At 43.4% G+C, this 23,895-nt stretch overlaps 1 protein-coding gene across 1 annotated transcript in view; it reads left to right on the plus strand.

Annotated features, from left to right (window-relative positions):
- Window positions 1-23,895, plus strand: part of LOC115144946 (neurogenic locus notch homolog protein 2-like) — a 62,102-nt gene that overhangs the window by 13,445 nt on the left and 24,762 nt on the right. The window contains exons 2-4 of the mRNA XM_029686104.2: window positions 2,116-2,197; window positions 19,683-19,948; window positions 20,360-20,701. Of these exons, the coding sequence (XP_029541964.1) occupies window positions 2,116-2,197; window positions 19,683-19,948; window positions 20,360-20,701 (690 nt within the window). The remainder of the gene's footprint in view (window positions 1-2,115; window positions 2,198-19,682; window positions 19,949-20,359; window positions 20,702-23,895) is intronic.

Genomic DNA, 23,895 nt, shown 5'->3' on the forward strand with positions numbered 1-23,895 from the left:
GGGTATGGACCTGGAAAGTATGACATTACTTTGCAGGCTATCTCTGCAGTAGACTGCAACTCCTCCCCCTTTGGCAATTCTATCTTGACGGAAAATGTTATAGTTGGGTATGGAAGTCTCAGAATTTTTGGTGGCCTTCCTAAGCCAGGATTCAGACACAGCAAGGACATCAGGGTTGGCAGAGTGTGCTAAAGCAGTGAGTAAAACAAACTTAGGGAGGAGGCTTCTGATGTTGACATGCATGAAACCAAGGCTTTTTCGATCACAGAAGTCAACAAATGAAGGTGCCTGGGGACATGCAGGGCCTGGGTTTACCTCCAAATCACCCGTGGAACAGAGGAGGAGTAGGATGAGGGTGCGGCTAAAGGCTATCAAAACTGGTTGCCTAGAGCGTTGGGGACAGAGAATAAAAGGGGCAGATTTCTGGGCATGGTAGAATATATTCCAGGCATAATGCGCAGACAGGGGTATGGTGGGGTGCGGGTACAGCGGAGGTAAGCCCAGGCACTGGGTGATGATAAGAGAGATTGTATCTCTGGACATGCTGGTTATAATGGGTGAGGTCACCGCATGTGTGGGAGGTGGGACAAAGGAGGTTTCAGAGGTATGAAGAGTGGAACTAGGGGCTCCATTGTAAACTAAAATGATGATAACTAACCTGAACAACAGTATACAAGGCATATTGACATTTGAGACATACAGCCAGGCATAAAGTAATCGCAGGTGTTGATTGGGAGAGCTAGCTAAAACAACAGGTGAGACAACAACAGCTAATCAGCTAACACAACAACATCAGGTAAAATGGCGATGACTAGGCAGAGTGGGTCAGATTAACTACACACAGAGCCTGAGTTCGCGGCTGGGGCCGACAGATTAAATAAACAGAATGGAATACCGTGATTAATGGACAGTCCAGCAGGCATCAGCTATGTAGCCAAGTGATCATAGTGTCCAGGGGGCAGCAGTAGATGGAACAGAGAAGCCGCCACTACGCTATCACGCGGGTGACACAGCGTTTAAAGTTAGTAGCCCGGGGCTAGTAGGAGCGTCTGCTCCGATGGAGGCCGGTTGAAGGCACAGCGGATGGAGTATTCATCGGCAGGCCAGTCGTGGTGGTACGGCGGGGTGCCGTGTCGACAGAGAATCCAAGCCAGATGGCGAAAGAGGTATTGTAGAATTTAGTTTGCTAGCCGGGAGATGCGCCTGGCTCACGGCTAACTGGTGCTAGCTTCGTGGCAGTGGCGTTAGCCACTATAGCCAATCGGTAGCAGTGGTGATCCGGTGCCAAGGTCCAGAGTTTACAACAAGGATCCAGTGGAGTATGTGACAGGTGAAATGAAGTACGCAATCTGCTTTATCTCCTAACGTTCTGCACAAATTACTGCAGGTATTCATTAATAAAGTAGATACAAAAACTTAAAATAAATAGTTGAGTAAATAGTAATAAAAACATTCCTGTGGCTTTATTTATACGATATACCGCCAAAGCCTAACTACCACCTGGTATGCATCAGGAGCACTTGAGTGCCGTCTCTGGTTGCATCCTCCCCACACAATAGAGGAAGTGTTTATTTTTTGAATCGTATTTTTCTTAACCTTTATTTTGACAGGGAAGTGACGCTGAGCCTGAGTGTCTGACTAGCAGCCCCCCCCCCTCGGGTGCACGTATATATTGTTTTTTGCCCTATACTACACAGCTGATTCAAATCATCAAAGCTTGATGAAGAGTTGGTATGAATCAGCTGTGTAGTGCTTGGGAAAAGACCAAAAGGTGCAATGGGGGGGGGGCAGCACTGAGTTTGGGAAACCCTGACGTAGATGAGCATTGTGGTCTCTATCAAGGCTCACTGATGTCTCTGTCTGCTGCATGTTCACTGGCTGGCCAATGTGGCTCTTGTAGTTTCCTATATTAATATGATCACCTGGGGTTGGGTGGCAGGAGTGGTAAGATGTGCTTGAGTTTGGATGGCATAAGACTGAAATATATTAGGATTTTTTTTAAATGCATGTTTTCAAGAGGATTCTGAATAAACAGATCAAGGCCTATTGGAAATAATCACTAAAGTTATTGGTTGTGTGTTCTTGACTGATGTGTTGTATTCCTGTCTGTTGCAGCTCTCCAGTGTCTGGATGCTGTTAAGCCGTGTGTCAACAATGCTACATGTGCCACCTTCACCAACGGGACAGGATACTGCAGGTAAGACTGGCTTGGCCGAGGAGAAACCCCTCAGGTGGTTGTTGGGTCCAGTGCCAACCCAAGGATCACTGAGTAATAACAATACTGGCAGCCCCACCAAAGAATACTTCCACCTCCAAGCTGTTTTTTTTTGTAGAGATTGCGGGGGATCTCCCAAGTCGTACATTTTCAAAGGGGTCTTGTGTTGCCAAATGAATCAAGACTCTTCCACTGTATTCAATGGCAATGGTTCACTGTCTAAATCCAGATTGGGTATAGCTTTTTAATGTTCTGTAAAGGTCTGCAGTTATTTCACAGTGCTTGTAATTATACATTTACTTAGCATAGAAAGAACGGACACTCCCAATCTATACACCAATTATAGAAACACACAGCTGGGTCATGAACCTATCACGTTGCATGTAATGGGGTGTGAGTCACGCTCTGTTTCTGTTCCCAGATCTGTGGAATCTGAAAAGTTTGCTGCTTCCGAAATAAATAGAAAACATCTAGGCTATAGTCAATGTTTTCAATTCAACTATAAAGCAAATATGTTCCCCTACAGGTGTATGGAGTCCATTATTAGGGCCCTATAAAGTCTGCTTTATTTTTTTCCAAATTCTGTTTTATCCATTTTTGTTTTTCCAGGTTTCATTTTTTGGGGGGAGGGGTTTCGCTCTCAAAATCACACCCTTTGGATGTTTTAAGTGCTTAAACCCAAACAGGAGACCACTTTTGGAGTCTGGGAAAAATCTAATAAATGTAGATGCTCTTTAATTCAACTGAGCACCAGCAAGAGACTTGTTTGGTTAGCTGTGTTTCTGTACCACACATGTAATTGCAGAGTTTGCTAAATAAATCGCCACTGGATAATCACATTTTATTGGCTACATGGACCGAATACAGCAGTTGTAGACTTTACCGTGAAATGCTTACTTACCAGCTCATCCACAACAACACAGAGTTAAAAAGTAAGACAAATATTTGCTAAATAAAATCATAGTAACAGAATAAATAATCAATGCACGGGCATTCCTGTGCGTTGCCTCTTCAGAAAGTTGCTGGAAATACGAATCACTGAATCATTTTTGAATGTCTTGGGCAAATGTAATACATGTTGTAGTAAGTTGAATACATTATTTGATTTCATACTAATAAGTTCAATACATTTTTGAATGTTTTTGAATTCCATTTCAATGTCTAGATTCCGTGATTCCGTCTGCATCCTCCGCTTTATGTATTTTATAGGATCCTACATTGTGTGCCTCTGGTGTAGAACAAGACACTGACCTAAGCTAGGCCTAGCTTTCACAGTCAGTGGTTGTAATGAGAGCCAGTAGGAGGACAAGTGAGCCCAAGACAAAGAACACTGAACAGACTGCTTGAGTCACACACTGGTTTTAACGGTGACTTGTGTAACTGGCTGACTGCCCCAGAAGGAAGTTTCAACATTTGAGTTTGTCCCTCTTCTCTATTATCTATTTGAATTAATTTAGTCCTTTGTCCCATATCGGGCAGAGGGTTGCTCCTCCTGAAGAGAGGAGTCTTTCAGTCCAAGGCCAGTCGGGTGACAGAGGAGGGCAACTGTTAGACTGATTAACCAGTCAGACGGCACACACAGTCCCAGCTCTCTCCCTCCTGCCCGCCCGCTGGCTGACCTTAAAAGAGTCATTGTGTGAAAATCCCATTGTGTTTATAAGACTTCCAACATGTTAAGGCAAGCAGTGAAAAAACAGTGCCTGGTCCATCCCTCTCAAGACAAGTGCAATTATGGACTGTGCAGCAGCCCAGGGGTCAGAGTTAATTGTAAAGACTACTGTTGTGTTGATATGCTGTCTTTAGGACAAGGCTGAACACTGCCGGGGGACAAGGGAGGCAGGCTGAAATGTGCTCCAAAACAGATTGATGGCTGCCTGTTGGCTTTTGTGCAAAGGGAACAGGAGGATACAGAGAAGGAATTAGGGGAACATTCAGCTGATGCTTAGTAATGCTTTTTTTGTGGAGGTGACACCCAAGCACTCATTTCTGTCTCTCTTTTTGCTTACTGGGAACCTAATGAGAGAATTATGAGTCTGGGAGGGAGAGGCTGGCTGGCAGAGCAGGGTGTGTTTAAGCTGTTGAACCGGTGGGACTACAAGCCTTCAGCCAGGGTGTGAGAACGAGGCGTGTGTCACCACTGTGTGTTTGTGTGTCACTGTCTGTTGAGCCTGGGCTTTCGTTAGTGCCCAAGTGTACTGGTAAGTCACAGCAAAGTGTGTTGATCTTTATTTATTATTTGACATATTTGACGTGATAAACCCACAGAGGGCCAATGTGTGATAATCTGAAGGACACAAAAGGGCCACTTGATGTCTTGAGAGAAATTACATCAAATCCTTGAGTTATCAAAATTCTGGTAGTTTACTGGTAAACTTAAAAGGTTTCCAATAAAACATTTATATCTATCTATCTCTCTCTTGCTCTCTCTCTCTCGCTCAGGATAGATTTAGAGTTGGGCCTAGTACCTCATCACAGCAACCCTAGGGCAAGAGTAATGACATCCAAACCTTTTTTTCCCCTGAACAAGATCCCTTTGTCTACTGCAGTGCCATGGTGCAAACTGATTAATTTTCTCTCTCTTGACTGAACAGAGAAGGGGAGAGGGAGTTTGGTGTGTAGTAGTTGGTTTGATCTGACAGAATTTAGCTTGGGGCAGAGAGAGGAAAAAATAGGGAGTAAAGAAAGGAGGATGCCTCTTTAGCAGTAATTTGAGGAGAGTATCTCAGAGCTGACTTGTCACTGATGAGAGGTATGGGAGGGGAGGAGAAAGGAGAGGGACAGAAATGACCTGTCACTGCCCCTTCCGCATCACTCTATCAATCATCCCTCAACTCGCCGAGCTAAATGCCTCTGGACACATCTCACCTGGTGTCTTAATCCTTCACTCTCTCTCTTTCTCTCTCTCCCTCAATTTATCCCCCTTTTCATTATTTCCACCATCTCGTTCTCTTCATTTAACCCCTCCATCCTACTTTTAGTCTCTCAGACCCTCAAATCCTCTGTTACCCCTTGCCTTTGCCCCACTGACTTAACCTCACCCCCTTTCTACTCCTGTCTATATATGTCAGTTCTCTTTCATCATGAGCTTGCCCTACAGAGAGCCATGATGTGATTTCCTATCCCCATTGAGCCTCCCATAGCCTCAGGTGAAACAGGAGAGAACCAGAAACTCCAGCACAAGGGAGGAGGGAAAGCTGAGTGGAGAAGCACTGCGTTAGCTTAATCTCTCCCTCACTCCTTTCACTGTAACCTCAGAGCACTGCGTTAGCTTAATCTCTCCCTCACTCCTTTCACTGTAACCACTCCGTCTCCTCTACTCCAGCAGACCAGCACACACAACCACAGTAGCTCATAACACACACTGAGTGGCCAGGCAAACCTGAGTTAACAAAACCCTGTGATTTTGAAGAAACAAACCCAGGGTGTTGATTTTCCACCCAGTCCACTTGCCCACCACAGCTCAATGAGATGTATTGACAGAATGAAACCACACAGATAAGAGACTAAAGACAGGCCCAGGGGCACCTTGAGACAAGATGGTGGCTTGCCTGGCCCTGGGACAGTGGGGCAGGGAAAGACCTTAAGTGTGGCTGGAACAGAGGGCTAAGAAAGGGGTCTGCCGGTGGGGGTGTTGGTGGATGTTAGAGTGGGGTATGACTAGGCCTGTGTGTATGGTCTATGGCAGGGGTCTTGACGGGGTGGAGACGAGACCATTCATCATTGTCAACTCACTAGATAGGGTCAACATGGCCTGCTGGCCAAGAGGGACTGTCCCTTTTTGTGTGTTTCACCCCTACACCCACTCAATCTGAAAGGGAGGAAGCCCTACAGAATAGTGGGGAATGTAACAACCAGATTCTAAACCCACAAGACACTGCAGTGACGAGCTGTGGTGATAATGACAACAAAGTAGGCTAACCCTGTGAAGTTCAAATGCCCAGTGGTTACATGCCAACATCTTTCATTGAAGTCCTCAGGCCTCCTAGAGATTCATAACTAAATGACACCACACAACAGAGGAAAGCAGATGGAGCATACAGAATCAAAATGGATTCCTTATTCCATCTGTCAGATCTGGATTACTTTGGAGTGTTCTTTTAAATATAGTGTGCTATTTTACCACAGCCCAAAGTCAGTCTCCACTCTCCGACAGTCTCTTTTTCTACCCTCTCCTGCCTTTCATTCCTTCTCCCTCATCTCTCTACAAGCCACACATTTTCTCTTCATTTCTTGCTGTTCGCAACTTCGCACCCCCCACCCCCCCAAATCGCTTGTTTTTGCAGCCTTTCTTCTCTTTATGAAAGTGTTTGCTTCCAAAAATACTACTAACATTTCCTCTGAGTAAAGAGCATAGAAGGTGTTGAGCAAAAAGGAATGAGAGAAATTGCTTTATTGTAAAGAAACCAAGGAAGACTTTTCCTATTATACTGTGTCATATAGCCTAGATCTCATAAGACACACATCTCAAAATCTTCTCAACCTACAACATTATTTTTGGTTTTGAATTGAAACTTTCTACTGTAGAATATAGAGCACTATATTACATACTTGCACCAGAGAGACCACTTCCAGTCCAACCAGCCAAAGTGAATGTGGCAAGTGTGAAATGTGAGCAGGAGCACCTTGTTTATGCAGCCTGGTCTATGTGTGATGGCCGGAGGGAGAGGAGGAGATAGGGCTGTCCTTGACTAAAAACAATCTATTGGTCGAAATTTTAAACGTTTATTTTTCCATATATAGACACACCCTATGTGTTTTAATAAAATCAATTATATGCGTTGAGCTTGTCTGATGCTTTAAGCTTACAGGTTGATGAAATAAGACATGCCTCAAAAGGGTGCCAGAGATCTAGATAACCAGAAGAAAAAAAACCTGGCCCAACTATTCTCCTCCCGCTCCTGTTGGCTTTCAGATTCTGCCATCACTCTCCTGAAATTGCTGGTTGTCGGCTACTCATGGAGTCGGCAACCTTTCTCATGTGGAATGCCAATTTATCCTACAATTTCTACCGATCTGCGTGCCAGTTATGGTTTTCATATGCACATTTTCGTGAAACAGTTTCATTTAATTTATAACTTCTTCATATCTAAATATCATTGGCATGTGGTTAATCAAAATTCTATCGAAATCTAAATAAAAATTATACAAACCTAAAAAGTAGCTTCCATTGCCATTTCCAACAATTTAAAAATAGCCTCCATAAAGCCAACAAATAAAAACATTGCAACCTGCAGGTAGAAAATATCCTGATTTAAAAAAAAAAAAATCCTATATATCACATTGGTTACACATTTTTTTTTTTTTTTTTTTTTAACACATGGCCTGTCTGCAACAAACTTGAAACATTGTATCAACTATTTAACTTCTTGATGCACCCATCCCGTTAGCGGGATCATTTTCGTCAACATCCGCTGAATTGCAGAGCGCCAAATTCAAATTAAATTACTAAAAATATTAAATTTTCATGAAATCACAAATGCAATATAGCAAAACACAGCTTAGCTTGTTGTTAATCCACCTGGCGTGTCAGATTTCAAATAAAGCTTTTCGGCGAAAGCATACCAAGCGTTTATGTAAAGACATCTCTCTCAGCAGACAAAATATTACAAACCGCTAGCAGCCAAGTAGATAGGTCATGAAAGTCAGAAAAGCAATAAATTAAATCGCTTACCTTTGATCTTCAGATGTTTGCACTCACGAGACTCCTAGTTGCACAATACATTTTCATTTTGTTCCATAAAGATTTATTTAATATCAAAAATACCTCCATTTGATTTGGTGCGTTATGTTCAGAAATTCCTAGCTCGAGCGGTCACGACATCGCAGACGAAAATTCCAAATAGTATCCGTAAAGTTCATAGAAACATGTCAAACGTTTTTTATACTCAATCCTCAGGTTGTTTTTAAAATATATAATCGATAATATTTCAACCGGGACTGTAGCTTCTTCAATACGCGATCCTTCGCGTTCCTAGGAAACTATGCAGTTTTTTGTTTTTTTACGTGTTATTTCTTACATTAGTACCCCAGGTCATCTTAGGTTTCATTACATACAGTCGAGAAGAACTACTGAATATAAGATCAGCGCCAACTCACCATCAGTACGACCAAGAATATGTTTTCCGCAACGCGGATCCGGTGTTCTGCCTTACAAACAGGACAACGGAATGGATCGCATGCAGCGACCCAAGGAAACGACTCCGAAAAAGAGGGAAACGAGGCGGTGTTCTGGTCAGACTCCGAAAAAGGGCACATCGCGCACCACTCCCCAGCATTCTTCTTGCCAATGTCCAGTCTCTTGACAACAAGGTTGACGAAATCCGAGCAAGGGTAGCATTCCAGAGGGACATCAGAGACTGCAACGTTCTCTGCTTCACAGAAACATGGCTTACTGGGAAGACGCTATCCGAGGCGGTGCAGCCAACGGGTTTCTCCACGCATCGCGCCGACAGAAACAAACATCTTTCTGGTAAGAAGAGTGGCGGGGGCGTATGCCTCATGACTAACGAGACATGGTGTGATGAAGGAAACATACAGGAACTCAAATCCTTCTGTTCACGTGATTTAGAATTCCTCACAATCAAATGTAGACCGCATTATCTTCCAAGAGAATTCTCCTCGATTATAATCACAGCCGTATATATCCCCCCAAGCAGACACATCGATGGCTCTGAACGAACTTTATTTAACTCTTTGCAAACTGGAAACCATTTATCCGGAGGCTGCATTCATTGTAGCTGGGGATTTTAACAAAGCTAATCTGAAAACAAGACTCCCTAAATTTTACCAGCATATCGATTGCGCAACCAGGGTGGTAAAACCTTGGATCATTGTTACTCTAACTTCCGCGACGCATATAAGGCCCTGCCCCGCCCCCTTTCGGAAAAGCTGACCACGACTCCATTTTGCTGATCCCTGCCTACAGGCAGAAACTTAAACAAGAGGCTCCCACGCTGAGGTCTGTCCAACGCTGGTCAGACCAAGCTGACTCCACACTCCAAGACTGCTTCCATCACGTGGACTGGGACATGTTTCGTATTGCGTCAGATGGAAATATTGACGAATACGCTGATTCGGTGTGCGAGTTCATTAGAACGTGCGTCGAAGATGTCGTTCCCATAGCAACGATAAAAACATTCCCAAACCAGAAACCGTGGATTGATGGCAGCATTCGCGTGAAACTGAAAGCGCGAACCACTGCTTTTAATCAGGGCAAGGTGTCTGGTAATATGTCCGAATATAAACAATGCAGCTATTCCCTCCGCAAGGCTATTAAACAAGCTAAGCGTCAGTACAGAGACAAAGTGGAATCTCAATTCAATGGCTCAGACACAAGAGGCATGTGGCAGGGTCTACAGTCAATCACGGACTACAAGAAGAAACCCAGCCCAGTCACGGACCAGGATGTCTTGCTCCCAGGCAGACTAAATCACTTTTTGCCCGCTTTGAGGACAATACAGTGCCACTGACACGGCCTGCAACGAAAACATGCGGTCTCTCCTTCACTGCAGCCGAGGTGAGTAAGACATTTAAACGTGTTAACCCTCGCAAGGCTGCAGGCCCAGACGGCATCCCCAGCCGCGCCCTCAGAGCATGCGCAGACCAGCTGGCCGGTGTGTTTACGGACATATTCAATCAATCCCTATACCAGTCTGCTGTTCCCACATGCTTCAAGAGGGCCACCATTGTTCCTGTTCCCAAGAAAGCTAAGGTAACTGAGCTAAACGACTACCGCCCGTAGCACTCACTTCCGTCATCATGAAGTGCTTTGAGAGACTAGTCAAGGACCATATCACCTCCACCCTACCTGACACCCTAGACCCACTCCAATTTGCTTACCGCCCAAATAGGTCCACAGACGATGCAATCTCAACCACACTGCACACTGCCCTAACCCACCTGGACAAGAGGATTACCTATGTGAGAATGCTGTTCATCGACTACAGCTCGGCATTCAATACCATAGTACCCTCCAAGCTCGTCATCAAGCTCGAGACCCTGGGTCTCGACCCCGCCCTGTGCAACTGGGTACTGGACTTCCTGACGGGCCGCCCACAGGTGGTGAGGGTAGGCAACAACATCTCCTCCCCGCTGATCCTCAACACGGGGCCCCACAAGGGTGCGTTCTGAGCCCTCTCCTGTACTCCCTGTTCACCCACGACTGCGTGGCCATGCACGCCTCCAACTCAATCATCAAGTTTGCGGACGACACAACAGTGGTAGGCTTGATTACCAACAACGACGAGACGGCCTACAGGGAGGAGGTGAGGGCCCTCGGAGTGTGGTGTCAGGAAAATAACCTCACACTCAACGTCAACAAAACTAAGGAGATGATTGTGGACTTCAGGAAACAGCAGAGGGAACACCCCCTATCCACATCGATGGATCAGTAGTGGAGAGGGTAGCAAGTTTTAAGTTCCTCGGCATACACATCACAGACAAACTGAATTGGTCCACTCACACTGACAGCGTCGTGAAGAAGGCGCAGCAGCGCCTCTTCAACCTCAGGAGGCTGAAGAAATTCGGCTTGTCACCAAAAGCACTCACAAACTTCTACAGATGCACAATCGAGAGCATCCTGGCGGGCTGTATCACCGCCTGGTACGGCAACTGCTCCGCCCTCAACCGTAAGGCTCTCCAGAGGGTAGTGAGGTCTGCACAACGCATCACCGGGGGCAAACTACCTGCCCTCCAGGACACCTACACCACCCGATGTTACAGGAAGGCCATAAAGATCATCAAGGACATCAACCACCCGAACCACTGCCTGTTCACCCCGCTATCATCCAGAAGGCGAGGTCAGTACAGGTGCATCAAAGCTGGGACCGAGAGACTGAAAAACAGCTTCTATCTCAAGGCCATCAGACTGTTAAACAGCAATCACTAACATTGAGTGGCTGCTGCCAACACACTGTCATTGACACTGACCCAACTCCAGCCACTTTAATAATGGGAAATGATGTAAATATATCACTAGCCACTTTAAACAATGCTACCTTATATAATGTTACTTACCCTACATTATTCATCTCATATGCATATGTATATACTGTACTCTAGATCATCGACTGCATTCTTATGTCACTAGCCACTTTAACTATGCCACTTTGTTTACTTTGTCTACATACTCATCTCATATGTATATACTGTACTCGATACCATCTACTGTATGCTGCTCTGTACCATCACTCATTCATATATCCTTATGTACATATTCCTTATCCCCTTACACTGTGTATAAGACAGTAGTTTTGGAATTGTTAGTTAGATTACTTGTTGGTTATCACTGCATTGTCGGAACTAGAAGCACAAGCATTTCGCTACACTCGCATTAACATCTGCTAACCATGTGTATGTGACAAATAAAATTTGATTTGATTTGATTTGAATAGGAGAGAGAAATGTCTGCTCCAAGCTGTTGCGCATGCAAAACGCTGCTGGCACTATGTCTAAAAGCCTGAAACTATGTCTAAAGACTGTTCACACCATGGGGAAGCCATAGGAAAATGAATCTGGTTGATATCCCTTTAAATGGAGCAAAGGCAGGCAATGGAACAGAGGGCTTTCAGGAAAAACAGCACTTCCGGGTTGGATTTTCCTCAGGTTTTCACCTGCCATATCAGTTCTGTTAAAGGGTCAACCTAGTTAGTTTCTAGTAATCTCTCCTCCTTCAGTCATCTTCTGGCGGTTGGCAACCAACTTTAAGGTGCATTACCACCACTAACTGGACTGGAGTGTGGACCTCAGTACAGTTTTCAATCACCCATGTGGGTATATGTTCCTAAAAACCAATGAAGAGATGGGAGTGTGGACTTGTAGCACATCAAGTGTAAACATTTATTTATTTTAGGACCAGGGTATGCAGTCGCGCGTGAGCAGTTTGGATGAAATGCTTGAATAACATGTACACTACCGGTCAAAAGTTCTAGAACACCTACTCATTCAAGGGTTTTTCTACATTGAGGACATCAAAACTGTGAAATAACACCTGGAATCATGTAGTAACCAAAAAGTGTTAAACAAATCCAAATGTATTTTATATTTGAGATTCTTCAAATAGCCACCCATTGCCTTGATGACAGCTTTGCACACTCTTGGCATTCTCTCAACCAGCTTCACCTGGAATGCTTTTCCAACAGTCTTGAAGGAGTTCTCACATATGCTGAGCACTTGTTGGCTGCTTTTCCTTCACTCTGCGGTCCAACTCATCCCAAACCATCTCAATTTGGTTGATGTTTGGGATTGTGGAGGCCAGGTCATCTGATGCAGCACACCATTATTCTCCTTCTTGGTAAAATAGCCCTTACACAGCCTGGAGGTGTGTTGGGTAATTGTCCTGTTGAAAAACAAATTATAATCTCACGGCATCCCATCTGGTTTGGGTATAGTATCACTGCAGAATGCTGTGGTAGCCATGCTGGTTAAGTGTGCCTTGAATTCTAAATAAATCACAGACCAGATCACCAGCAAAGCACCCCCAACCCATCACACCACCCCCTCCATGCTTTACGGTGGGAAACCACATGCGGAGTTCCTCCGTTCACCCACACCGTGTCGGTGGTTGGAACCAAAAATCTCCAATTTGGATTCCAGACCAAAGGACAAATTTCCACCGGTCTAATGTCCATTGCTTTTGTTTCTTGGCCCAATCAAGTCTCCTCTTCGTATTGGTGTCCTTTTAGTAGTGGTTTCGTGGCAGCAATTTGACCATTTAAGCATGATTCACAGTCTCTGAACAGTTGATGTTGAGATGTGTCTGTTACTTGAACTCTGAAGTATTTATTTGGGCTACAATTTCTGAGTCTGGTAACTTATCCTCTGCAGCAGAGAACTCTGGGTCTTCCATTCCTGTGGCGGTCCTCATGAGATCCAGGTTCATCATAGTGCTTGATGTTTTTTGCGACTGCACTTGAAGAAACTTTAAAAGTTTGTGAAACTTTATGGATTGACTGACCTTCATGTTTTAAAGTAATGATGGACTGCCATTTCTCTTTGCTTATTTGAGCTGTTCTTGCCATAATATGGACTTGGTCTTTTACCAAATAGGGCTATCTTCTGTATACCACCCCTACCTTGTCACAACACAACTGATTAGCTCAAAAGCATTAAGAAGGAAATAAATTCCACAAATGAACTTTTAAGAAGGCACACCTGTTAATTTAAATGCATTCCAGGTGACTACCTCGTGAAACTGGTTGACATAATGCCAAGAGTTTGCAAAGCTGTCGTCAATTTTGGCTACTTTGAATAATCTCAAATATAACATATTTTAATTTTTTTAACACTTTTTTTGGTTACTATATGATTCCATGTGTTATGTCATAGTTTTGATGTCTTCACTATTATTCTACAATGTAAAAAATAAAAGGAAAACCCTTGAATGAGTAGGCGTTCTACAACCTTTGACCGGTAGTGTATGTCTACATTTATTTTACGTAATGGGAGCGGTGTGGTCAGCATGTTACTCAAGATTGACAGTAGCGCTCCAAACAAAAGACAATGAATAAATTGACAACTCTTAAAAGGAATGAAATAAGTGTAGCCTAGGTTGTGCGCTCTGCAAACATGTCCACTCCTGCAATGACAACAATAAGACTGTAACAATAATATATTGAATGCAATTTACAGAAAGTACCGTAACCAAACAAACATTGTAAATGTGTGAATCAGACAGGTGTCTCGTGTGCCATAATAGTTTTTTTGATATATTTGCCACTGCTCAACTAAAAAAATCTCTATCGACCAACAGCCTATCGACAAAACAATTAACCAGTCGACTAAATGGGGTCAGCCCTACATCCAATCAAATGTTATTGGTCACAGATTTGCAGATGTTATCACCGGTGCAGCGAAATGCTTCTGTTTCTAGCTCTCACAGTGCTGAAATTTCTAGCAATACAATGACAGTAAAAAAATATATCAAAAGAGCAAGAAATTGGACGTATCAGAATATATGGACAGTATATGAATAGAAAAGGTGTGTACAGCAGTAGTTGTATAGGATGGCCATGACTAGAATACAGTACATGCATATCAAGTGGGTAAAACCGGATGTAAACATTATTAAATTGACCAGTGGTCAGTGCATTCGGAAAGTTTTCGGACCGCTTTACTTTTTCCACATTTTGTTATGTTACAGCATATTCTAAATGGATTAAATTGTTTTTTCCCCCTCATCAATCTACACACAATAACCCATAATGATAAAGCAAAAACAGGCTTTTAAAAAACAAATATCACATTTTACAAAGGTATTCAGACCCTTTACTCAGTACTTTGTTGAAGCACCTTTGGCAGAGATTATAGCCTCGAGTCTTTTTGGGTATGACACTACAAGCTTGGCACACCTGTATTTGGGGAGTTTCTCCCATTCTTCTCTGCAGATCCTCTCAAGCTCCCTCAGGTTGGATGGTGAGAGTTGCTGCACAGCTATTTTCAGGTCTTTCCAGAGATGTACGATCAGGTTCAATTCCGGGCTCTGGCTGGGCCACTCAAGGACATTCAGAGACTTGTCCTGAAGCCACTGCTGCATTGTCTTGGTGTGCTTAGGGTCATTGTCCTGTTGGAAGGTGAACCTTCACCCCAGTCTGAGGTCCTGAGTGCTCTGGAGCAGGTTTTCGTCAAAGATCTCTCAGTACTTTGCTCCGTTAATCTTTCCCTCGATCCTGACTAGTCTCCCAGTCACTGCCTCTGAAAAACATGCCCACAGCATGATGCTGCCACCACCATGCTTCCCCATAAGGATGGTGCCTGGTTTCCTCCATTTCCACACTTCCATTTAAGAATGATGTAGGCCACTGCATTCTTGATGACCTTCAATGCTGCAGAAATGTTTTGGTACCCTTCCCCAGTTCTGTGCCTCGACACAATCCTGTCTATTGGAGCTCTACTGACAATTCCTTTGATCTCTTGGTTTTTACTCTGACATGCACTGTCAATTGAATTTACCACAGGTGGACTCCAATCAAGTTTTTAGAAACATCTCAAGGATGATCAAGGGGAACAGGATGCACCTGAGCTCAATTTTGAGTGTCATAGCAAAGGGTCTGAATACTTAAGGAAGGTATTTCAGTTATGTTGAATACATTTGCAAAAATTTCTTCACCTGTTTTCACTTTGTCATTGTGGAGTATTGTTTGTAAATTGATGAGGATTTTTAAAATACATTTTAGAATAAGGCTGTAATGTAACAAAATGTGGAAAAGGTAATGGGGTCTGTATACTTCCCAAAAGCACTGCATAGGACAGTAGTCTCTAACGTGCAGGGTAGAGTACCAATGATGGAGTTTAGGCATCAGTGAGCATGCGGGGGTCCATGAGAGAGTTGGAGAGGCAATCCCCAAGCCCTAACCCACGCCCCCATTGACAGGACAGGGAGAGGTCAGCAATCAGAGAGCCGAGGGAGAGGAGGTGCATTGAAGGGACCGGGGCTCTCTAATGTGATCCAGCTGTAGAAACCTGACACCCCGAGAAGGGAGGGAGAGGAAAGCTGCTGCGAACTGCACTTAGAGAAGGACAGGGAATGAAAAATCCCACACGGAGGATAACAAAGAATCCTATAGATGAGTTTGGCTGCAGAGCCACTGAGTTCTTCCTGAGTGTAGAGCTGACTACTGAGTGGTGACTACTGGGTGGTGAGGAGCAGTCTGGACTGTATTTGACTGTAGGGCCTTGTGCACTGCTTTGTCCAATTTCTTTTTTTGTTAATGTTTTTTATTAGTTTCTTTCAACATGCTTCAGCACATTGCAGCAAACAGACTACACAGGCCAACATGGTTTGTTGTCTTATAAGTCATATTAGGTCCTCTCCTGTTTTCACCTAGAACCTCCCTGGGAATAATAATGCTGTGTGTCATTCACAGCCTTGTTCTTTAGCTGTAGGGTGATTTTGGTTAGGGGCAATATTATATTAAATAGAGCATACAAAGCTGAAGGACAAGACATTTCTTCATGTCAACAGAAATGATAAACCCAATTAAATGAAATCAAACTTATGTCATTTTTTCTTTCAACACAGTTGAATTGAAGAGATTGTATTTTTTGTTAAATATCATGTTCCCCTTTACTCATACATTATAGGTCTTCTGAAATATAAAACGATTACCTACATGGACATGGTCAGCTTTATTTGACAGGCTGCTAATGTGATCTATGTCAGGGGCCATGTCATCATTCTTTCAGAGGGTTGAGAGGTTGCCTTGGAGTAGAGTAGAGGGGAGTGTAAATTCCCAGGGTAGCACATATTGTTGTGATATCATTGACAGGCTGTGCTTAGTTGTGTGTGAGGGCATAGTGTAACCAAAGACGAGGAGAGGAGTGCTGACAGGGATGAGAAGGTATTATAGGGAAGTAGCCTAGTCATGCCTGTGGAGCATGTCCAATCGGAGAGAGGTGAGGAGGTCTGTGTTACAGCTCTTTGAAGATCTGTTTTTTTAAGGTTGTTTGTGTGTGTGTGAAACAAGCATGTTAAATAAAACAGGTATGTGAATCCTCTGAAGCCTGGGACGGTGTGATAAATATTAGGGTTACACTTATACACTTTCAATCGATCTACTCTGGAATTCTCACTGTCATGAATCATGACAGCCAGAGTTTCCCATGCTCTCTCAACCTAATATTTTCAAGCTGTGTTTGGGTGTAGTGCAGAATATATATAGTACATGTGAGACTACATTTAAAAATGATTCCCATCTCCATTTCAAAAGATAAAAATTATTCCCGGTTGTCATTCAATGATCTGTGAAATAAAAATGTATTCCTTTTTGAGAAAATTGTGTGTGTGTGTGTGGGGAGGGGGAGGGAGGGAGGGGGGACGTGTGTCAGTGAATGGAATTTATTCCGTTCCAGCCATTACTATGAGACTGTCCTCCCCAATTAAGATGTCACCATCCGCCTACGCTGAGCCCCTTCAGGGAGGCAGGTGTGAAGACCTATATCTGATAGTCAGCAGTTTACTCTAGATAGTGTATTGGCAGTGTGCCAGACACACACTCCGGTGTGCTGAGAAGCATTAGAGCCCTGAGACCATGTCTGTCTAGAGCAGCGTGACCACTGATCATGCTTCAACCTCGATCGGTCTGTGACCACAACCAGTAGACAGAACTTAAGAAAATAGACAATACAAAATATACACAGACTTCGAGCTGACTACAGTACAAAATGACAATGTCAAACTGAGAGGGACATGTCAAGAAGTGAAGAAACAGTGAAAGTATGGGGCAGAGTGGGGGTTTTCATTTGTCCTTTTGTGCAATATTGTAATTTCCACTCTGCTGTTAGTCATGTCGTTAAATCACTTTACATAGGGCATTTCTTTTTCTGTTCTTTTCTCTATGTCTTGTGACTATCTAGCGATGGTGAGCTGGCCTTATGTCCTTGTTTTTATGTTTACAAGTATTTGTGAAACTTCACATAAGATTGTTCTTGTTTTTTGTTTTTGCCACTTGGCCAACTTCCGTCTTAACACCACATAGTTGCATCCTTCTGCATAAATTTTTTTTTTTTTTAAACTTTACCTTGCTGTCACCCTTTCTGCTGCTCAGCTCTATTCAAATGATGTACAGTAGCTCCAGTGACATGAACATGAATAGTCCAACTATTCTGAACAAAAATATAAACGCAACATGTAAAGTGTTGGTCCCATGTTTCATGAGCTGAAATAAAAGATCACAGAAATGTTCCATATGTACAAAAAACGTATTTCTCTCAGGTGCACTTTGTGCTGGGGGACAACAAAAGGCCACTCAAATGTTTTGTCACACAACAACATGCCACAAATGTCTCAAGTTTTGAGGGATTGTGCAGTTGTCATGCTGACCGCAGGAATGTCAACGAGAACTGTTGCCAGAGAATTGAATGTTAAATTCTCTACCATAAGCCACCTCCAATGTCGATTTAGAATTTGGCAGTATTTCCAACGTGCCTTACAAACACAGACCATGTGTAACCACGCCAGCCCAGGACCTCCACATCCGGCTTCTTGCTCACAAATGCTGGCATGCTGGAGAAATGTGCTCTTCACGGATGAATCCCGGTTTCAACTGTACCGGGCAGATGGTGGGGTTATGGTATGGGCAGGCATTAGATATGGAAAACAAACACAATTGCATTTTATCTATGGCAATTTGAATGCACAGAAAATACTATGACGAGATCCTGAGGCGCATTGTTGTCCCATTCCTTTGCCGCCGCTGTCTCATGTTTCAGCATGATGATGCATGGACCCATGTCTCATGGACCCATGTCTCAAGGCTCTGTACACAATTCCTGGAAGCTGAAAATGTCCCAGTTCTTCCATGGCCTGTATATTCACCCGCTATGTATATTGGCCTGTATATTCACCTGATACCCATTGAGCATGTTTGGGATGCACTGGATCGATGTGTACGACAGCGTGTTCCTGTTCCCGCCAATATCCAGCAACTTTACACAGCCATTAAAGAGGAGTGGGACAACATTCCACAGGCCACAATCAACAGCATGATCAACTCTGTATTCCCAGTCATGTGAAATCCATAGATTAGGGCCTAAGGAATGTATTTCAGTTGACTGATTTCCTTAAGTTAACTGTACCTCAGTCTTTGAAATTGTTGCATGTTGCCTTTATTTTTGTTCAGTGTAGTATTTTCCCTGTATTCATTACATTATCCCACATACCCTCTCTGACTTAATGAGCTCCAGAAGTATTGGGACAGTGACAATTTTATTGTTGTTTTGGCTCTGTACTCAAGCACGTTGGATTTGAAATGATACAATGACTGAGGCTAAAGTGCAGACTGTCAGCTTTCATTTTAGGGTACCGTTTAGAAATTACAGCACTTTTTGAACATAGCCCCCCGCATTTTGCTGAGACTCAAAATTGAGCTCCGGTGCGTCCTGTTTCCATCGATCGTCCTTGATGTTTCTACAACTTCATTGGAGTCCACATGTGGTAAATTGCCACTTCCATCTAACACCACCTCGTCGCATCCTTCTGCTTTTAAATATTTACCCCGCACAAAATAATCCAAAACACCAAAACAAATGACAAATGCATCCAACAAGTTTGCAGAGTCACACGCTTGATGTAATCATTGCGTGCTATGACTATGGGACCAACTTTGACTACTTTAATACACGTATCAGTGAATTTGTCCCAATACTTTTGGTAACTTAAAATGTGGGGACAATTTCTAAACGATTCACCCAATATGGATGGTTATACCCTCAAATTAAAGCTGACAGTCTGTACTTTAACCTCATAAGATTTGAAATGATACAATGACTAAGTGCTGGAGTACAGAGTCAAAACAACAACAAGTGTGTCACTGTCCCAATACATTTGGAGCTCGCTGTAAGATTCTTACGCTATGACTGATTTGTACTGTTGTCCACTATTGCTGCTCCTGTGCCTCTTTATAGTGTTTATAGTGTAATGTCCTGTCTGTGATGTATTGATGAGACAACTTTTATTGTCCTTTGTCTATAGGTGTGCCGCAGGTTTCCTGGGTGATTACTGCCATCACAAAGACCCGTGTCACCCTGGTTACTGTCTGAATGGGGGGAATTGCTCTGTGGCTGTGTCGGGCATCCCGGGCAGCCCTACCTGCTCCTGTCCCCTGGGCTACACTGGGCAGCACTGCCAGACCCCCCAGAACTCCACCTGCTACCCCAACAACCCATGTGCCAACCAAGGAGTCTGCACCCTGCTCTCCCTCGACAAGTACAAGTGCCAGTGTGCCCACGGATGGACAGGTCAGCTTCTCTCTGACTCAAACTGTTGCTTAACACTGTACAAGCGCTCCTGATACGTGCTAAGTGCTGTGCAGTTCACTAGTCCAAATCCATTCTTTCCACTATGTTGTCATTTGTTTGGTGCATGTATTCAGGACAGTCCTTAGCTTTTGCATTGATCAGAAGTCTGTTTTGTATGTTATGGCCATGATAAGTAACCAAGGACATGAGGCACTGTAGCCTAGCTGTTAAGAGCGTTTGCCTGCTCCCCAGGCACCGATAACGTGGACGTCGATTAAGGCAGCCCCCTACACCTCTGATTTAGTTGAGCAACTGACTAGGTATCCCCTTCCCCATTATTTCCTATTTCTCTGTTATATAACCTCGGCTCACTCATCTCTTTTTCCACTGCCTCTCTCCCTGTGTGTCCAGGCATGCGCTGTAATCGTGAGGACAGATGTCTGTCAGGACCCTGTGCTAATGGAGGCACCTGCAGCTCTCTGTCTGGGGGCAAGTTCAGCTGTACCTGTCCTCCAGGTTACTGGGGTCCTCGCTGCCTCAACGACACTGACGAGTGTGCTGCTTCTGCCCCGGTGTGTCAGAACCAAGGGGCGTGTGTCAACACCCCCGGCTCTTACAGGTGTAACTGCGCCCCCGGGTTCACTGGCCGCCAATGTGAGACCCCCTACATCCCCTGCTCCCCCTCGCCCTGCCTCAACGGGGGCACGTGTCGCCCAACCTCTGAGACCAGCTACTGGTGCCACTGCCTGCCAGGTAAGAGAGAGAGGGAGGGAAAGAAAGAAAGAAAGATGGAGAAAGGCCTAGTGAGAGGCCTGTATGAATGCAGCTTGTTGCAATCAATGTTTGAGGTCCAAACACTAGAATCCTACTGGCGCTATAACACTAGACACTATGTATTAAATCTCTACTGTTCCCAATGGCTCTTTGTGGGCACAACAATCAACTGTCAACCCTAGCTCATGTTATCTGTTTACAATATAACTTGTCATCACTATGTAAATGATACATTATATGACAGATTGCCAGCAAGATTGATAGTAGTGAAATACACTATATATACAAAAGTATGTGGAGACCCTTTCAAATTTGTGGATTCGCCCATTGCTGACAGGTGTATAAAATTGAGCACACCGCCATGCAATCTCCATAGACAAACATTGGCAGTAGAATGGCCCGTACTGAAGAGCTCAGTGACTTTCAATGTGGCACCGTCATAGGATGCTACCTTTCCAGCAAGTCAGTTTGTAAAATTTCTGCCCTGCTGGAGCTGCCCCAGGCAACAAGTACTGTTATTGTGAAATTGAAATGTCTAGGAGCAACATCTGCTCAGCCGAGAAGTGGTAGGCCACACAAGCTCACAGAACGGGACCAGCGAGTGCTGAAGTGCGGAGCGCGTAAAATTCCTCTGTCCTTGGTTGCAACACTCACTACCGAGTTCCAAACTGCCTCTGGAAGCAACGTCAGTGTAAGAACTGTTCGTCAGGAGCTTCATGAAATGGGTTTCCATGGCTGAGCAGCCGCACACAAGCCTAAGAGCACCATGCGCAATGGCAAGTGTCGGCTGGAGATGTGTAAGGCTCGCTGCTGTTGGACTCTGGAGCAGTGGAAATGTGTTTTTAGTTTATTAATTCGACCATTTAAAAAAAAAAAACAAGCACACGAAACTTAAAAGCCATACATGCACATGAATAAAGTCATTGAGGATAACACACAATAAAGTCTGGGACTAATTTCCATTGTGGTCCTCTTGAGACAAGATGGCTAGACAAGATTGAACACAGTATGGCAGTGAAATAATAAAACAAAAACATAAAAGAAGAACATCTATCTCATCATTCCAGTTACATCATAGGGGTTATTCATATGGACACAGATGTTTGTGCAGTAGGCTATAGATCCAATACATTATCACTGCATACTGGCTTTGCTTGAATTGCCCTGTACGGACCATTTAAAAATATATATATTTAAAAATTTGAGGTATTCTATATGATCACACTAGTAATAAATACGTTGTTGTATTACTTGTGAGGCACAACTGAGGGAGCGTTTTAAATCATTTGCTTTTCATTTTACTGGGCTGATGATGCCTGCATCTGATGGTCAGTCAGTCTCCTCTCTCTTTCCTCCACTGACTCTCACCAAAAAGGGACACCATCCTCCAGCGGATGATGACAACTCCAGTCACACCTCATTATTTCTGCATGGACAAGTTCATGGTACTTCTATGAACAAAGAAATTGAAATATTCCTAAAGATGAAAAAAGACCCACGCTGCTAATAACAACTAGAATGCAAGCCTATCGATTTACACTTTCATACTCCTTCATTACTGCTGCAGTGCTTGTTGTAGCGCTGAGTGGAAATAGGAAGAATGTGCATTTTTTGGCTTATAAAAGTGTTGAATACAAAGTGTTGACAGTAGAGGTCGACTGATTATGATTTTTCAGCGCCGATACCGATTATTTGAGGACCAAAAAAGACGATACCGGTTAACCGGACAATTTTTTATATATAATGACAATTAAAACAATACTGAATGAACACTTTTATATTAACTTAATATAATACATAAATAAAATCAATTTAGTCTCAAATAAATAATGAAACATAAACATTAAATAATGCAAAAACAAAGTGTTGGAGAAGAAAGTAAGTGCAATATGTGCCATGTAAAAAATCTAACTTTTAAGTTCCTTGCTCAGAACAAGTTTTAGGTTGTAGTTATTGTAGGACTATTTCTCTCTATACCATTTGTATTTCGTATACCTTTGACTATTGGATGTTCTTATAGGCGCTATAATATTGCCTGCTTAATCTCGGGAGTTGATAGGCTAGAAGTCATAAACAGAGCTGTGCTTCAAGCATTGTGAAGAGCTGCTGGCAAACGCAGTAAAGTGCTGTTTGAATGAATGCTTACGAGCCTGCTGCTGTCTACCACTGCTCAGTCAGACTGCACTCTCAAATATCAAATCATAGACTTAATTATAATATAATAAACACACAGAAATATGAGCCTTGGGTCATTAATATGGTCAAATCTGGAAACCTATCATTTATCGAAAGGGTGGAATCCCTCAAATTCTGGCAAACTAAATAAAGAAATGGTCTTCACACAGTTCGCAACGAGCCAGGTGGCCCAAACTGCTGCATATACCCTGACTCTGCTTGCACAGAACGGAAGAGGAGTGACAAGATTTCCCTAGTTAATATTAATTAATGTTTAATGTTAGTTAATGCCTGCTAACACATTTCTTTTAACCAAATATGCCGGTTTAAAAAAATAAACTTGTGTATTGATTTTAAGAAAGGCATTGATGTTTATGGTTAGGTACATTGGTGCAACGGCAGTGCTTTTTTTCATGAATGCGCTTGTTAAATCATCACCCGTTTGGCGAAGTAGGCTGTGATTCGATGATAAATTAACAGGCACCGCATCGATTATATGCAACGCAGGACACGCTAGATAAACTAGTAATATCAACCATGTGTGTTTAACTCGTGATTATGTGAAGATTGATTGTTTTTTATAAGATAAGTTTAATGCTAGCTAGCAACTTACCTTGGCTCCTTGCTCCACTCGGGTAACAGGTGGTCAGCCTGCCACGCAGTCTCCTCGTGGAGTGCAATGTAATCGGCATCCAAAAATGTTGATTACCGATTTTGTTATGGAAACTTGAATCAGCCCTAATTAATTGGTCCACCTCTAGTTGACAGTGCTCAGTAAGAACTTAAACATGAAGGCATAAAAAACAGCAGCTCTTTGCTGTATTCGTTGACAGTTTCTCTCTAGTCATGGTTTTAAACATTTTGAAATCTCACAGTATCAACTTTGCTGTAGATTTCTTATGCCTGCTACATTACTGCAGACATGGTAATCTGAGCAATCCGATTGGCGAGAGGTAGGTCTAGAGTGCACAAGGCTTTATCGTTGGGTTATTTACAGA

The sequence above is a fragment of the Oncorhynchus nerka genome, linkage group LG17, assembly GCF_034236695.1.
Source record: "Oncorhynchus nerka isolate Pitt River linkage group LG17, Oner_Uvic_2.0, whole genome shotgun sequence".
Lineage (NCBI taxonomy): Eukaryota > Metazoa > Chordata > Actinopteri > Salmoniformes > Salmonidae > Oncorhynchus > Oncorhynchus nerka.